Below are 19,370 nucleotides of genomic sequence, written 5' to 3' on the forward strand. Positions count from 1 at the left end.
AATTTATAGCTGCTTTTGAATTCATCCTTTTAAATCAATCACATGATGTTTTTCTACTCTACTTTGGAAGGATATCAGTGAGAGTTTTTTCAGCCCTTTTTGGGCCAAAATTTGGCCACTTTTCCCTGCTGAAAAAGTATAGATTTTTCACCTACCAAGGTAAAAAAATCCTCTTTAACAATTAAATAAATATATTATACCGGTATATATATATATTTGAGGAGCTTTGAACTCCAAACATTAAGCAAATGTTGCAATTAAAAGCCATAAATGAATTCATGTTGATAGTTTTGTTGAAAGAAATAATTTTGTTACTTTTTTCCTCTTTTTGCCAAATTGACACTATTTTTCCGCTATTAAAGGGAGCTGCCACCATTCCCTTAAAAGTGAGGAAAAAAACTACTGGATATGCGTGGGCGTTATCATAAAAGAATCTCTTATTGAAGTTATAATGATAAAAAGATAAAATTCTTTCAATAAATTAAAATAATGCAAAAACTGACTGAAATCCATTTTTTTTAAAGATAATTTCACATCAAAAAAGTTTATTTTCTGAATTTATCAGAGGATTTTACATTGACGACTATGATCGAAGCCTTATATTTGTTTTTGATCAAAAACTTTCAGATCAAAACCTTAACATTAATTGTTTGTTTAATTTTCAGAATAATGAAAAAAAAATTAAGACATATATGTAGAGAAAGTAAGAAAAAAATTATCAAAACATTTTAAGTGAAAAATATTTAATTGCACTAGCGAATCCAGGAGCTGACCCTACACCAAATCATCCATATTTACTTTTTATTTCAATAAGGGAGGAAAAAGGCTAGTACAATATGCTCGAAATGAACCAAATTCGGACTATTAATTGTTAAAATGTTCTGTGGAGAGTTCTTCGAACTTCTTCCATTACTTTAAATCAAAGGTTAAGCATTTAAGTTATGCTCCCTCTAAATTTAAATCCTGGATTGGCCCCTGCATTGCTGAACATTTTCAAACTCTGATTTTGTTCATTAACTATTTTACTTTCAATTTCTTGTGTTTTCTCATTTGTGTTCCAACTTTGGAACCATGTTTCTCCGAAAGTCTGGAACAGTTATTTATTATAAATGCATTAATTTCAATGACTGATCCAAGGGGAACTTTTTCCATATGAACATTTCAAGTTAATTCGGTATAAAAAATATTGCATGAATTACACCAGGATGCATCATTTAAGATTTAATTAGACAAATGCCTTTTTGAGTGGACCCTGAAACCCCTCTCCCCTGCCATGATGTTTAAAGTATAATAGATTTTTAGTTTTCTGGTGATGGGAGTGCATGTCCTTAGTCTCCCCCCCCCCTCATACTTAATAATGTTCAAAGCATAGAAATATATTTTTATGTTTCGGGTCAGGTATCAAGCGGCAGTTACATATACGGCCATGCCCCACCCCCCACCCCAGTTTGCCAGCAAATGAAGTTTATTTTAACCTTAAGTTGATACCTTTACAAATTAAAAGATTAATGTATATCTATATTTACTGTTGTACCCTGCCCCAGTTATGAAATCCTGGACCCGCCACTGGTTTCCCATGGTGGGAGCCCACATCCTAAGTAAATGTGCCCCCAAGGTGCCTCGATCTAATGCAAAATTTTGACCCCCCCTCCCCCAGGCTAACATTTAATGTTTCACGAGAGCTTTCACATGACATGCTGCATTGAAAAAAATATAATTTCTCATGACGGTTAAGCACTTAATTTCCATTAAATCTCGCACAGAGCTTTGTGCATAGTATCATCTGTTCAGAATTTGATTCTTTTAAGAAATTGAGTCATTTTTTAAAATCTCTGGAATAATTTTTTTTCAAGAGTAATTCAATTTGGGCGATTGGCTTTGAAAGACATTTCCTTTGTGTTCAGAATGATCTGTTTTCAGTATCTTAATACTATGGAGATTTTTAGCTGAAATTTGGAATTCCTAGAAAAGACAGGCCATCAGATTGAATAATGAAATTGCTTTTGTGTCTTGGAAAGCTGTAGTTTATAATGACTCATGCATTTTTGTGTCGCCTGCTGACACTTAGGGATTAGTTTGTCCTGCAGCTTCTGTCAATTTACTGTACCGTCTTGAAACTTGGTACGCACATTGTTCATGGTCATTAGACGACCCCTGTTGAATTTTGGGGCAATAGGTCAAAGGTAAAGGTCATTGGGACCTTTTCTGGCTGCTCTCATTAGAGGCGACGCATCCAATTTCAAATTTAGTTGTATAAAGTTATCTATTCTACTCAAATTAATAAAGTTAGCATATAATTAAAAGTGAAATTCTTTCTTTGTAATTATTGAAACAGGATTTATAATCTGGTTGCATAAATGCAATGTTTAATTGGCTTAAGACATAACTCAGAGGCAGATCGAGGATTTGATATTAAGGGGGTATAACCTAGGGGTGTAAGCTTTGGACTTGCACCCCTTCCTCAGGACTGAAATTTATTTGGTTTAAAGTGTTGACAGGGGTTTGGGGCTACTCCTGCCCAAAAATCTTAACAATTTATTTTCGGAAATGGTGCATTTTGGCCGTTTTGTATTTTTTCTCTTAAATTGAAATAAGAAGTAAAACTTGGATGATTTAGGGGGAGGGGATAGCCAGGGTGCATCCTCCCCCTTGATCTGCTAAGGTAACTGTTGCCTATTACAACAACACCCATGTTAAATACAGGTAAACATACACTGCTAGGGTGTACCTGAAGTATTTTGAATTGCACACTTTTGAATAATGGAGTGAGCTAATGGCATTTAAATGATATTATGATGGGTTATGCTTGGAATTTTTTGAAAAAGTAGGTAATGAAATAACAATTTTCAAGCATTTTGAACGCCAACATAACAATCCTAAACCAGTCAAATGTTGCATACATTAAGGGTAGACCCTCTAAACCATTCATTTTTATTCCTTATTTCGAGACTTAATTAAAGGACTTAATTGTCATTTCATGGGAACTAAAATTGTTTTTATGTGCCGGCTTGTACTGTAGAAAGGTTTAAGTTATGACCCGCTGCTTGCTGAAGTTATTAAGTACTATATACTGTAGTAATGATAATAATAATAAGTATGAAAATAAGATAATATAATTATACTATTACTTGATAATTCATCATAATGTCAAATAACAGCTAGACTCCGAGGTTGGCCATCTTAATGGTAACAATCATTTCTTCATTTTTCTGCTGAATGCAAGAATGCCGTCATTGTTTGGAAATAAATAGATGTGTGGCCTTTTAGGATAGGATATTCGTCTTTTGTCAATGACAAGAAAGCGTTTATATTTCATGGTGTTCACAATAGTTCAGCCTCATTTGTGTGGTCAAACTGTTCAGTTTTTACAACAGGTCCATAAATTTCACATGCCAGACCATGGTGTGTTTTGTAGACAAATACTAGCTTGAGTAATGAACTAGTAAGTAAAAACTGCAGGGTTGAATAAAGGTCAAATTCATGGGATTTGGGTTGGAGAGCCCAGCCCGGGCAGTATTCATAAACATCTTAAGTTATTTCTTAACTAAAGTCAATTTCCTAAAGTTTTTGTAGTCAAATTAATAGAAAAGTATCAAAGAAAATTAAGTGTTGAAGATATTTTGAAGTTATTATATCATATGATAATTAAGTGAGATTCTGAACTAATAAAAATGAAAATCAGCCCACCAAACTCATATGTTATATGAAGAGTTTTACCATCAAGACCAAATTTACCACAGGGGCAAATATGTGCATATAACCAAAATACCCACAAGGGTCAATTTACCCTCAGGGAGGGGGAGGCTAATTTGCCACGAGTCTGCAGGTGGGGTAAATTTACCACCCTGGGTTTCTCATGTCATATAAACGCAATACATGTTTACAAACAGCCTCCCAGACACATTGTGAAATGACAGGCATACATTTTACAATAATTTTTATTATCAGTTTGGACATTTAATGTCAAGAGGCACAAAATGTGTTTTGATTTACCCATGTTTTTGTCCAGATTTGTTTATCATTCTCTTGTCACCTGCAGATTCTTCAGAGGTTGTAACAAGGGTTTCTTCATGGTTTTCATTGGCAACATTATCCTTGGCCACTTGACATTGACACAATTCAAAGTGGCACAATGATATGGGTTTTTTTACCCATGTTTCACCTTGATTTGTTTTGTTTTACTAATCATTTCCCTTGACATCAGAAGTATTTTCAGGTGTTGTAATCAGGTATTCTTCATGTTTTTCAGGGACAGCTTTATCATTGCCCACTTGGTGTTGTCAGCTTTCAGTGTCAGCCACAAGATTTGTTTTGATTAACTAAATTAACCTGATTTGTTTTTTTGTTTAACAATCATTAATCTTCATTGTCATCAGAAGTATCCTCAGGTGTTGTATTATGAGGCATTCTGGCAACTTTATCATGTAGCACTTGGGAGTTCTTATGATTTAGCTGTAGGTTTTCGTAATTTGCTTTGTTTTTTCATAACTACTTTTGTCATCAGTGTTATAAGTGAGGTATTCATTACTTTGCAAAGGCAACTTTATCATTTTAGCCTCTTGAGTCGGGTCATTGTTGGTTGCTTATGATTGCTTACAACGAAGTCTTGGAAATAAATCAATTTCTTGTTCAAGGTTGTGTTTTTTAATGCTCATAATGGAAGTTGTGGAACACCATATGTATGTGAATGATTGACTACATGTATGATCAAAATTACAACTGAGTCTAACATTCATTTTAAACTTTTATTTGTAGTGATTGGTTCACTGATACTAGCAATAATCCTTGTGCGTTCGTCCATGGAATTTTGAATTTTTTGGAATGTACACATACCCGGATGACAAAGTAAACAATAAGTAGTCCACACATACAAGTTACCCAAAAAAGTTATGTTTTGAATCTTTGGCAATGTACAAACACCTACATGACAAAGTAAACAATAAGTAGTCTACACATACAAGTTACCCATACTTGTTATGTTTTGAATCTTTACAATGTACTGGATGACAAGAACACAATAATAAGTCTACAAATACAAGTTGCCCTTACAAGTTATGTTTTGAATATTGTGCAATGTACACACACCTGCATGACAAATTACACAATAAGTAGTCCACACACACAAATAACCCTTACAAGTTATGTTTTGAATATTGTGCAATGTACACACACCTGCATGACAAATTACACAATAAGTAGTCCACACACACAAGTTACCCATACAAGTAATGTTTTGAATCTTGTGCAATGTACACATACCTGGATGACAAAGTACACAATAAGTAGTCCACACATACAAGTTACCCAAACAAGTAATGTTTTGAATCTTTTACAATGTACACATACCTGGATGACAAAGTACACAATAAGTAGTCCACACATACAAGTTATCCATACTAGTTACGTTTTGAATCTTGTGCAATGTACACATATCTGGATGACAAAGTGCACAATAAGTAGTCCACACATACAAGTTACCCAAACAAGTAATGTTTTGAATCTTTTACAATGAACACATACCTGGATGACAAAGTACACAATAAGTAGTCCACACATAAAAGTTATCCATACTAGTTACGTTTTGAATCTTGTGCAATGTACACATATCTGGATGAAAAGGGCACAATAAGTAGTCCACACATACAAGTTACCCATACTTAGTTATGTTTTGAATCTTTACAATGTACTGGATGACAAGAACACAATAATTGATTCACGAATACAAGTTACCCACACTAGTTATGTTTTGAATCTTGTGCAATGTACACACACCTGCATGACAAAGTTCACAATAAGTAGTCCACACATACAAGTTACCTATACAAGTTATGTTTTGAAATTTGTACAATGTACACACATCTGGATGACAAAGAACGCAATTAAAGTAGTCCACACATACAAGTTACCCATAAAAGTAATGTTTTGAACCTTGTTTAATGTACACACATCTAGATAACAGTGCACGATAAGTAGTCCAAACATACACACTAGCATTGTTCTTGATTCTTCAAGGTCACTTTCTAAGGTCAATAACCCTGATTCATAATTTTGGTGTTTGGGGGTATTCATTACTTACAGTGACACATTTTTGTTGTACTATTGTCAAGTTACAGCTGAAGCTTGACAAGGTCCTTCTGCATCTTTGATTACAGTGTACATCAGCTTCTTCCTCATGTTCTGACTGCTATTCCTTCCTTCTTCTTTGTAAGCTCTGCAATCAGACTAAATGAAACAATTAAACTAGGCCATAACTTACAACTACATTAGCCCAAGATCATGGACTTGAAGTACAAGCACTTTGGTTTTCCAGTGGTTTTCCTCTAGTTTAAACAAGTAATAAACCAGACAGTGTCCTGAAGTGACCCACCAGGTCAGTGTCAGGTTAACCACAAAATTGTCTCCACTAATTACCATTAAATTGCATTGTTTGGGAGGGATTCCTAAGCTTATTAGAGTTGCAAATGTCTTAACAAGATGTTTTTGCTGTGCCTCTGGGGATTTGGAGGGTCGAGATAAAGTTTAAATCTCTATAGTTCATTTAGGAGGGCTTTAAAGCTTTTATACTCTCTTTATGTTTGCTAAAGCAGTTGTAAAACTATTGTTTATAAATCCTTTAACATTTTCTCTTTACAGGTTATCTCTGATGATAAGAGTTCAAGCAGACGACAGATTAAGTTGAGCTGACCAATCAGCTTTAAGTCTACCCAAGGATTGACCAATCAACAGGCAGAAAAAATGGCTATTCTTAAATCATCTAGTAATCAGGAATATCACTCTATACCGCAGCGTGAAGATCTCAATTTGGATTTAACCAAAAATGGTGGACCACCCCAGTTTAGTGATAAGACACATATAATGGCTGAAAGTGGTAAAAATGGCAATATTCCACAAATTGTGCATCAGACTTACAAAGATAATGCAACTGCGCAAATAAAAAAGGATGACGCGGATAAAGATGTTGATGTGTACGATGATATGTCGAAGGAACACAGATGTGGGTGGGGTCCATTCTCACCGCGGATGTGCCAGCGATTTAGGGACCCCAAGTGGATATGCTTCTGGCTGTGCTGGGCTGGTGCCATTCAGGTGGGTTAAATGTTGTGGGTGACCAGTGTGTGTGGATAAGCCCATGACTAAAAGTAAAAAAAAGTTAATGAATGTCAGAGCTTTTAGAACTTTTAAGTGGATCTAGTTGTAATTCTGATGGAGTGGGCCATTCAGTTGGGTTAAATGTAAGGTTCTAGTTTATGTGCTGATAAGCCCATGAAAATACATTTTGCCCAAAATTCATAGCAATTTAAGGCTTAATTAATACTGTTACAGATATATAATTCAAATATTTTTTTACGAAGCATTTTAATTTCTAAACTTTTAAATGTGAATTAAATGGACTGACTTTAATTTATATTTTGCTGAGTAAAATTCCCAAAAGGAACATAATTATGTTGACAGTGTAGACTCTCTAATATACATGTATAATTATGAGTTGGTCTTATTTGTTTGAGATTTGTGATGCAATTTGCAAAAAAACAACAACCAAAGAGGACAATGATGTAGATTTGTTTATTTTTTAATGTCAATAAACAAAGAGACATTAAAATGTTAAAATTAAGCTTTAGAAAATAAGCATATGTTTTTATTTATTTGCAATTTATTAAAAATATATATTTAGAATTAAAGATTATGTAATACTACTGCATATTCTGTCTTAATAATATCTGCTTTTAAACAGTACATCAAATATATACCAGAAGCATAAATTTTACAGATAAGTACGCAAAGACTTCTGTTTTTGAAACTTCTGTTTTTGAATGGTCAATTTGCAGCAGATAAGGCGTAGGTGAAAAAAAAGATGGCAACAAATTACAGATGTATAGGGTTACTTGAATTTGAAGGACTCTTGGTGCTACTTCGGAATATGTAGGTTAAGGGTCTATTTTGTGTTTGATACACTTAACTGCAATCTTATCTTAAGGTGAAAACAAGATTACTAAAGATTATTTGATAGCAAAAAGCCTTGAATTTATAGTTCTAAAATAAATATACAGTTTCATTATTGCACTTAAGCTTTAAAGCTGCACTCTCACAGATTTACTGTTTTGACAACTTTTTTTATTTTTCGCCTAGAATGAACCAATTTTTGCATAAATATCTGCAAACCTGTGATATATGACTGCTGACAAAATATCAGATCGCAAACTTACATATTTCAGTTAAAAAAAATAATGTTTATGGCTTAAAGCGTTACTAACGGTTAAAGAAAAATGCATAAAACATCAATTTTTGAACTTAAATATAAAAATCTGCGGTCTGATTTTTTGTCAATAGTCTTATATCACTGGTTTCCATGCATTTTGGCATAAATTTGCTCTTTCGAAGACAAAAAAAAAAAAAAGTTTTCAAAACGTTCAATCTGTGAGAGTGCAGATTTAACAAGCTCCATGATAACCTTGGTATTGTTGCAAATGTCACTGTGCAAACACCTTCATTGTTTGCCGTATTGGATCGAAATTACAGGGGATTTTTCCCCGCTGGGGATATGGCGTGTCACTATGCCATTCCTTGAAAACTGTTCAAGATATATAAGATGAAAATAGGTACACATATTAACTATGAGAATACCCACATAACAATAGTGTGGATATTTATTAAGTTCATTGCTAGACTTCTGTCCATTATGAAAAACAACAACAATACAGCAGACAAGCAAGCTTTGGTGTCTGTTTTTAGCACTTCTTGTTTGGCATTCAGACCCTTTTAAAAGCATGTTTACGTAATAATCAAAATATGATTATGCAGACAAGGTAAAACAATTATACTTCCCAAATTCTGTCAAGTGCTGACTTTTTCGTATGTAATTTATATTCTTGTTGATGGCTCATTAACAGTTTAGTAGGAGGGAATGAGATTTATATCCTTAGTGTTGTTTTTTTATTCGGCTTGAAATGGTGCCAAACTTCGCCTCCATTCACAGTCCCAAAGGGTATACTATGCAGTCTAATTCTCTTAAAAAATCTTTAAACCAAGGATTTTAAAGCTGCACTCTCACAGATTGACCATTACAACAACTTATTTTTTATTTCAAAATTTAAGGCATTTTCAAGCAAATAGATGGAAAAACTCAATGCATCTGTCTCTCAGATTAGATTTGGGAGCAAATTACAGCAGCATTATAGATGTTTACTAAGTTAAAATTGTACCTTTTTCTTCATATATATTCAATAATTTCATTAACTGTTTTATTTCACTGGTAAAGGTGTTATGCATAATGTATAATCTGCATTTAGAATATGGGAACTTTTGTTAGTTTTGAATAATGAAAACACCATTTTAAAGCACAGTTTATCCAAAAAATATAATAATTTAAAATTGAACTCTTAAGGCCCGAATTCAAAAATAGTTAGTTTGCGGTTCCTCTTCCCTCAATTAAGAGAGTGGGAAGGTGGTTAAGGATTTTTTTCAAATTGTATTTTTTTTATCTATACTAATATAGACTTTTTTGCTACTTATTAATGGCCCTTGTGGCAAAAAGATGAGATAACATTTTTTGAAAATGCATACAGCAAAAAAATTATTTCGTTTGGCCAATTTTATTGAGTCAGTAAGGATAACGATGGCCTAAGTTTACATATTAAAAGATAGTCCTATAAGTTGCTTTTGTTATTATGCCCTAATTATACTGGAAGTTGTATAAATTGTGAAAAGAATTGTTTATGTTTTAAATGGTTTTCATTATGTTAATATAGGTGTTTGTTTATAGAGGCTACAGTGATTTTAAGTTGACAGACTGACATTTAAATGACGTCTATCTAGTAATATATTACCAAGATTGGTAATAAACTATCTATTAAAACATTAAAAATCATATTGTAACATTATTTCCGTAGGAAATATATATTTATCTAAAAACAAATCATCTAGTGTAACGTCCTTCGAATTTTACAGCTTTATCAGTAATCTAACTTAAACTGATTAAAAAATAAATATGGACTGTATATAAATTTAGTAGAGCTAAAAATGGCCGGCTTATATATAATAAGCAAAGTTGTCTTTCCTCAGGTACCCTAGGATTTAAATTATTTCATATCTAGGAGAGAATTATTTTTTTTAGACACTTATTATAGCACTTATGAAATCTCTCCCAAGTACCAAACCTTTCGTAGAATTCTTTATAAACAGGGCCCCTGGTGACTGAAGACTTAAAACATTCTGATAAGCATTTAGGCTCTTAATTGATGACAATAACTTTATCAATTATTTTGTTAGATTTATGAAAAACAATGCCTATAATTACATAATTAATTAGACATTTCTCTGAAAAGGGAAATTAAAGTACTAGAAAATCATATAAATGAAAAAAATTAACGACCTCTTCCATTGCGAAAATCTTTTGTTGTTGGGAGTTTGAAGTGTTACGTCGAGGGTTCGCAAGTGGCGCCACTTGTTTACCTGGTTGTGTGTCTGTTAGTAAAGAACCTGTTTTTTTGTTTTTTGTTTTTTAATTAAGATACATAAGTGTTGCTGAATAACGATTACGTCTGCTTGCCTTGAATATCTGTTTCAAAAAAAGAGACTTAACATCTGGGTCTGGATTGTTAAAGTCAGGTATTCTTTTGTATGAATGCACAAGCACCAAGAACGGCATGAAAGCTGGTAATTAGTCGCTGGCCAGAAGGCAGGGACTCTTTATTATTTCTTTTTCATGTGCTTTTTTAGACTTTAAATAGTGATAAGCTCTTTGATATTCACAATAAACCTGATTTTAATTTTCAAAATCAATTTTTAGTATGTATTTTGGCTTATTAAAATACTGGCTTAAACTCAAGCCTGTTAAAGAAGTTTTGAAAAATTTGGGCCAGATGATTTCAATCATTAAACTTAACTTTTCAATAAACTTTGACTTATAATTGCCTTGATAGTTTAAACGGTTATATGTTGTTTTTTTAAATATTTGTTTATATATTATTGTTTATTTACAAATTGTTATGTAATATATTGGATAATGCTATGGTGTCTGTATTTTTTTATTTTTTTTTAACAGTTTAATAACAATTAATTACTGTCCTTGATTTAAAATGCAGAATGCATATAGATATAGTAGAGCAGATTAGATTGGCAAAAGAAAGTATTGGAACATGCAGATATTATATTCCTTGTAATTGACTCAAGTCTGTACTTTGTTAATGTAATCTTAATGTTAATTAAAGACCTCTACATTGAAACACTGTGATTCACAGTTTTCCGGGGACATTTTGATTCTGTGCACGAATTTTATCTTGTTGTGTATTTTGTTGCTTGTTTCTTTACCTAAACAATATCAGTGTGTGTATACCACGTGATAAATTGCGTCATAAATGCTATGTTGGAAGGCAATATTTTGCTTTGAATGAAGACTTGACAAACAAAGATATCTTTACTAGTTCTTCACCATTTGAAAAGAAACCTAGCACAGTCTACTTCACTAACGTACATGCAGAGCCCTGCCTTCGGTCGTTTACCAGAGTTTGATTGAGAGTTTAGTTTCTTAAAACACTTTGACAATCCTTTTCACAATACTGCCGCCTTATGTAACACTAGTACTGTCAAAACATTATTTTGGAAACAGGTTTGCCGTCAGTTTGAGAAAACTAATCACCTAATCAAACTCGGTAATAAAACAAAGACGGGGCTTTTTAAGCAGCAATAGACTGCACTTTGTTTCATTTAAAATGGCAAAGCAAAATAATTATTATCTTTTTTCAAAGTCTTCATTCCAAAAAAATATTGCCTTCCGAGGTAGCATTTATGACATTATTTATCATGTGGTATACACACACTGAATATCTATTAAACAGACAAAGACTGTTGTACATGTATAATTGAGTTTCACATTCACCATTGTATTATAATTTATTTATAAAGTCCTTTATAAAATTTTGGATGAACAACAAAAATATTAATATCTTAAACAAATGCTATGTGTTGTTTGAGGATAGTTTACTTCCTGTAAATTAATTCAGTTTTCGACTCTTTTCATGCCAGACAAGATCTCTTTGTTAATTTTTGTATATAATCTATATTTAAAATGTTTATGAAAACATTAACTTCCTTAGGCCAAAAAAAATGAAGGTATGTTTAGGGTTACTGTACAGACTGCATTTTTTTATGAAAAAAATAAAAATTAGAAATGAAATTGTTGATCTAAAAAGGTCCAAGGTGGTTACGAATGCAGGTAATAATTCTGACCTAAATTGAGAAGAATTAGTATAAATCAAAGATGCTATTTGCCATGCCAAAAAATAAAATGAAAAATCACTACCAGTTCTATTCAGACTGGGCATATTGTTTTAGGCTGAACCAGAAACTAATATTTTTAACTTTTTTTATTTAAAGGCCTAATGATCAGCCATAACAACTGTGCATTGCATTCAAATTGTGCTATTAGCTCTTAAAGCTGCTCTCTCACAGTTTTTACAATTAAAAAAAAAACGGTCTTAATATCAAGTGATTTTGGCATCTGACAATTCAGATTTGCCTTCAATGCAGTTCAACCTCAGAATAGAACAGATCTAAATTGTTTGGAAAATTGCAGAAAATTTCATTTTCTTAAAGGATAAGTAATGCTATTAACCATAATGAAACATCAATTTCCGAACATAAATATTAAAAATTGCGATCTGATCTTTTATCAGCTGATTTTTATCTCTGGTTTTCAGACATTTACGCAAAATCTGGCTCATTCCAATACAAAAACATGAAAAGTTGTCAGTCTGTGAAAGTGCAGCTTTAAAACTGACAAAGTAATTATATGTTTTAAGGGACATTTAGCACTGTATGATGAATTTCTCTTGTACATTAACATGACAAATGTATCAATATTTGGCACTCTACCTTTCATTTCAAGTCATTTACTATAGACCATTAGCACATTCATGACAAAAAAATCAGCATTTCCAATATTTCTACCAGCCATTTGGAACACACATATACTGTTTATGACGAAAATGCAACATTCCCAGTTACTCACTCAGAACTTGCAGAGCATTTACCAGGTGATCATCGCAATCAATTGTCAATCAGGGAGGGAATGGATTCCTTCCATACCAGCTGTCGAGGGTGATTATTAACAGCATTTCGGTCATATTTCACCAATTTATTCTCCCCTCCACACTTGTTTTCTTGTCCGGAGTGGATATTACCCCTGTAATGGCAGTCTGTTGATATGTTTTTGGATGCTTTTGAGTGTTTTGTGGTGATTAGTATCACCTCTTACTAGAAAATAGTTAGACAGTTGACTGACGGGTTTTAAGGTGTTTAAACCTGGTAATGGTAGTCCATTGACCTGTTTTGGAATGTATTAAGCATTTATACAGTGATTAGTATAACCTCTTACCAGTCAAGCAGTTCATGGACAGGATTTTAGGTGTTCTGACCTCGTAATGGTAGTCTATTGTCATGTTTTTGAGTGTTTAGTGGTGATTAGTACCAGTACTTTCTTGCAGACGGGCAGTTGACTGACAGGTTTTTGGGTGTTTTGACCTTGTAATGGCAGCCCATTGACATGTTTTGGGATGTTTTTAGGTGTTTTGTGGTGATTGGCACCACCTCTTAGCAGATGGGCAGTTCATGGATAGTATTTTGGTGTTTTGAAGTGCTTTGAGGTGTTGGAGAAGCATGCCAGAATGATCTTTGAAAGAATGCACAGTTGTCATGACAGGTTGTAAGCTTGTCTGTCAAGTTCTCTAAAAGATTAAAGCAGGGCTCACACCATGACGTTAATGGACTGATGTTTACTGTCATTGATTAAGTAATGTACAGTTTGCCTTAGTTGGAAACAGTTGATCGAGGTATTCGGCCCTTAGCTTTTGAAGAAGAATGGCTGCATGAAGGGACAATGGATATAAAGCAAGTCAATCAACTCTGGTTAAATTTGGCTGTACGCCTCTAAGCTCTATTTTTAAAGAGGAATGGCCGAAGGTTGGATTAATAAAAACAGAGCAAGCCCAACAACTCTGATTCAATTTGGTTGAATTGTAGCCCTTACGCTTTCAAATAAGTACGGCTGGTGGCTCAAGATTTAGAGCAGGTCCACCAGCTTTGGCTTATTTGGGTGAGTTGTTCCCCTTAGTTCTCAAAGAAAAATCATATGTGAATGGACCATCAACTGGCATACTTTTTTGTAATGATTTTAGACTTTTCCTTACAAACAAGTTGTTAATTATGAAATCACAAGACAAATTTATCTAGACATGTTGTTGGCTCTTTTCCCTGTTATGAGGTGATTAGTGTAATACAGTTTAATTATGTATGAGGCTGTAATGCACACTTCTCAGAAATGACATATCCTGAGTGAGTCAGTTAATTACATCATTTATCTTTATATCGTCTTTGAAACTTATCCGCATTAATTTTGACAATTGAAGGTAAAAATGTTCACGGAAGGCATTTTCTTGGCTTCGAAAAGAGACGAGTGTCGTTCTTTTTGGCATACAAACTGTAAGACTGAAGTAGCTTTTGACTATCTGAGATCAAGAGTTTGTTTTTTTGTGGGTAATCAGAGACTCTCAGGACTTGGAGATTGATCAGTTCAGCATTATGATACATTTTAGAAATGTTATTTTCAAAGCAGGTGAAACATTTTTTTTCTTTTAAACATCAGAATGAATGGCAGCTGTCCGTAATATTTGTTTCATTACTTGGATGTATCATTTTCTTTTCTGACATGTGTTTGGACCAAAAATTATTAAATGAACGGGGTTTTTTGGAGCATTTTTGATAAGGGGTATTTTTGTACATAATACACCTGTTGGTTTTCGGCCCATTCTTTCATATTTCAATGTTGCCTTCATTGTTACTCACTCACCCACACAAAGACTAAATTTCTTAGAATTTGTTTTGTGGAAATATTATGCAAGGGTGATTATCCACTGTGGACTGCTCATAAAGAAATAGCTGTCATTCTTTTGTTGCTTGACATTTTTGAAAGTCAACATATATTTTCATTTACTGGTCCATTTTCAGGAAGAAAAACAGTTGAGGTATTGTCATGACTTTTGCCCATGAACATTAGCATTAGGCGAGAAATATGGCTTGGCCAATACTCTGCGAGTATTTTTATTAAGCAAGAACACATGTCATTAAGCTTAGTGAAAATTTGTATTTTTAGCTTATCTGTTTTTAGGAAAAAAAACAACATTTCTATAACTCTGACTTAAACATTTGGCAAGTTATGCCCCTTTTTCGACTAACATCCATTGTGCTCTTCTTTTGTGTAGCAAGCCCGAGTCTGATATTTGTTAAGTTATGCCCCTTTTTTGACTAACATCCATTGTGCTCTTCTTTTGTGTAGCAAGCCCGAGTCTGATATTTGTTAAGTTATGCCCCTTTTTTGACTGGCATCCACAGTGCTCTTTATTTTGTGTAGCAAGCCCCATAACACTGAGTCTGATAATTGTCAAGTTATGCCCCCTTTTTAAACTGGCGTCCACAGTGCTCTTCTTTTGTGTAGCAAGCCAGATAACTTTGAGTCTGATAAATAATTGTCATGTTATGCCCCTTTTTTGACTGTTGTCCACAGTGCTCTTCTTTTGTGTAGCAAGTCCCATAACTCTGACGTATAATTGTCAAGTTATGCCCCTTTTTTGACTGGCATACATTGTGCTCTTCTTTTGTGTAGCATTAAAGCCCCATAACTCTAGTACTTTTAATTGTCAAGTTATGTCCCTTTTTCCCCCAGTGTCTGCAATGCTCTTCTTTTGTGTAGCAAGTCCCATAACTCTGACTTTAATAATTGTCAAGTTATGTCCCTTTCCCCCCCCCCCCCCCCCCCGGAGTCTGCATTGCTCTTCTTTTGTGTAGCAAGTCCCATAACTCTGACTTAAATAATTGTCAAGTTATGTCCCTTTTCCCCCGGAGTCTTTTGTGTAGCAAGTCCCATAACTCTGAATTTAATAATTGTCAGTTTATGCCCTTTTTCTACAGAAAACAACAATAGACATTTTAGGGTTGGCATTCACTATGCAGCCCTCCTATTTATTTTTGCAAGCCACATAACTCTGCCTATAATAATTGTCCAGCTAATGAGCCCCTCGATATAGATAATTATTTTGAAAAAGGTAACCATTTTTTTCTCAAAATAATAATTTGGAAAAAAGTAATGATATTTCTCAAGATAATTGTTTTGAAAATGGTAGCAACGCTTTTACAGCATCTTTATTTTGCAGACAGCAGTTTATTCACAAGATAACAATTTTGAAATATTTTGATTGATAAAATGTCTTACCCTGTTTTGCATTGAGATATTAGAGTTTTGTTTTATGTAACTGGCATTTTTGAGCATGATTGCAGACTATTGTAACAAATATTGGAAATTTTCAAGAGCTGAGTCTATTACTATAAGTTAAAAAAAAAGTTCTTCCACCAGTTTCTCCAAAAAATAGTGTAGGTAGGTAGCCAATACTTTTTTTGTATTATTTTTTGAGAACCGAGATAATGTATTAAACCAACCTATATTTAACTGACCTATTCCAAGGCAGATCACTTTTGCAGAAAATATTTTGAATATAAAAAAATATTTTTCCCTTTTTCATTACGGTAAATTCGTCTTGGGAAAAAAAAAAAAATAATAACCTAGTCCCACATCTAACAATGTGAAAGCTTTAGACTTTTGCTTGGTGCTTCTGTTATTGCAATGTCGTTGCTGTTGGTATTACCTATGTATTACCTATGTCCTTTGCCAACTTCTCAAACAATCTGACAATTCCCGTATAACAGAATCAAGCTAGGCATACTAGTTTTGATATGGTTAAAATTGTGTATATTTCTCCCTTTCAAGCTGCACTCTCACAGATTAACCATTTTTACAACTTTTTTATTTTTTTGCCTTTGAAGGGCAAATTTTTGCGTAGATATCTACGTTCTGATTTTTTGTCAGCAATCTTATATCATTGGTTTACAAACCAATGATATAAGATTGCTGACAAAAAATCAGAACGTAGATTTTCATATTTCCATTTGAAATCTATGGATTAAACTGTAATTAACAGACTAACAGTTTAAGAAAAATGCATAAATATTAGGGATGCAAACGAATGGCAAAATTGATATTCGAATATTCGGTTATGCTTTCGATCGAATATTCGAATATTCGATTATCGATATACATATTTTGAAAAATGTAGTAAACTGCTATTAGTATTCACTTATGTAATAGTCGGAGCAATTTGACCCTACTTGTCGTAGCGGCGGACTTCGATTTTCCCCAAATAAGCCTTTTAAATTCGCAATTTTCAGGAAGAAAAAAACAATACATTATAAACAAACAAACAACACAATCGAAAAATTTCAATTCCGCTGCCTTTATGTGTGTAATTAGATGGATTCCTAGTCAAATAGGGTTTTGTTACAACGGAGAGTCTTTCCGTAGGACAAGCAGCCTCGTTCTGAGATTGACCTCTAAATTGACTAAATATAACTATGGATAACCCAAACCAACTCTGGAAGTAGTAAAATAATCAATCGAAAACAAATTTGGATTTGACTCATCCAGTGTTCAACAATAGAGGAAATATATCTTAAAATATACATACTATATATACATTTACATTTCAAAGCAGAACATTGCATCGAAACATGGAAAATAATTTAAAGCATATATATGTAACAGCATTTATTGTAGCACATGGCATTCATATCATCACGGCGATTTGAGCTATGTTGGCCAGCTTAATTTGCAGCCAAGACAAAACATTGGGATTAAAGCCGATCCTTAGTCAGTTATTGTAAAAGTAAGGGGACTTTTTACAGTACCCGACGATATGTCCCTTAATGACATATGACACGTGTTTAGTGTATTGTCATCACATTCACACCTTTGGCATTAGGAGCCAGTGGTTGTAAAAACAAAAAAAAAACGAACTTTATTAACAAAAGCAGAGTTGTAGGCTTTTTATTTTCTTTATTGAGAATTAGTATCATTACTCTTTTTTCCGAATATTCGAATACCGATTTTGACATTCGAATAACAAACGTTTGATCGAATATTCGAATATTCGAATATTCGTTTGCATCCCTAATAAATATCAATTTTTGAACTTAAATATAAAAATCTGCAATCTATTTTTTTGTCAGCAGTCTTATATAACTTTCCATGGATTTTCGCAAAAAAATTGCTCATTCCAAGACAAATAAATAAAAAAAGTTGTCCTTTCAATCTGTGAGAGTGAAGCTTTAAAGAATTTTGAAAATTTTAAAGTAAATGTGTATCATCAAGTATGTTTTGGTTGACAGAAAACGAGTAATTTGGATTAATTAAAAATGATAGAAACCTGTTATGCTTATTAAAATATGTCGAGAAATTGAGGCCAGATGTTTGGCGAAATTTAATTTACTTAAAGGAAACAACTTGTTTCAAGGACAGTGGAAATTCATGGTTTAATGCGAAAAGATTGTAAGTGACATTTGATATAGAAGCCAATGGTACTTTTTCGCATCGCCCCGTGAAATGCAACTTAGAAATGCTGACAACAGTAAATTTTCGTTAACTCATCTAAAATTGAATCTTGACATAATTGCGCTGTGAAATTTATTAAAGAAATTAATTTTAACAAGGAACAGAAAACAACAGATTTATTGACTCCCATAAATTATGCTCTCTCAAGAAATTTTGAAATTCGATTATTTTTTACCTCTCTGTCTGTCAAAATTCTAGTTATAATAAATAAGGATTTATAATTTGTTGTTTTTTAATTGAATTAAAAGTTGGTACTTAAATTGGCAGTTATTGTCAATAAACTAACAAAACTTAGGGAAATTGCCATTCGGAATCAAATATTTGTGTGGAAAATACTTTAAAACACATTGAAAATTGTGTTTCAAGTTTATGAAAAATTTTGAAGCATGGAAACCCTTGAAGTTTACTGTAAAAGAGATGTTAGAGAGAGATACAGCCATATTTCTGATAAGCCCATGCAGGTGTAATATACTTCATATAGGGAACTGATAATGAGATAAACAAAATAGGTTGAAATTGTAAATGGGAGAAGCTTATATATTAATGGCTAGTTAATACTCATGCAGCTGTTTCTTATTAAATCTAAGTTTATACTACAATAGCTAATGGTTAAATTACAATTGGTTAGTTCTTTTTAATTGTATTAAGTAATAGATACAGTACGAGTTTTTCTTCAAAAGTGTCCTAGCTCTTACAGACGTAAGAAGCAGTTTCGCTAGGATGGACACAAATTTTGTCCAAGGCAAAGCTTACACGGTCAGCTTACAACTGTAAGAAGACACTTTTTCAATAGCTCTGCCGGGGGTGTTAAGCGTATAACTCCGTTTAGAAAGTTGATCATCTGGCTATAAGTTTATTTCATGTGTATGCAGAGCTGATA

General features: G+C 33.2%; 1 protein-coding gene across 4 annotated transcripts in view; it reads left to right on the top strand.

Annotated features, from left to right (window-relative positions):
* The window catches only part of LOC128225186 (solute carrier organic anion transporter family member 4A1-like), an 87,644-nt gene that overhangs the window by 42,774 nt on the left and 25,500 nt on the right, over positions 1–19,370 (top strand). For all 4 annotated transcript variants that reach the window (XM_052935244.1, XM_052935245.1, XM_052935243.1 and 1 more), the window contains one exon: positions 6,634–7,086. In XM_052935244.1, coding sequence (XP_052791204.1) covers positions 6,736–7,086 — 351 coding nt within the window. In that variant the 5' untranslated portion in view covers positions 6,634–6,735. The remainder of the gene's footprint in view (positions 1–6,633; positions 7,087–19,370) is intronic.

Source organism: Mya arenaria, chromosome 2 (genome assembly GCF_026914265.1).
Source record: "Mya arenaria isolate MELC-2E11 chromosome 2, ASM2691426v1".
NCBI classification, from domain to species: domain Eukaryota; kingdom Metazoa; phylum Mollusca; class Bivalvia; order Myida; family Myidae; genus Mya; species Mya arenaria.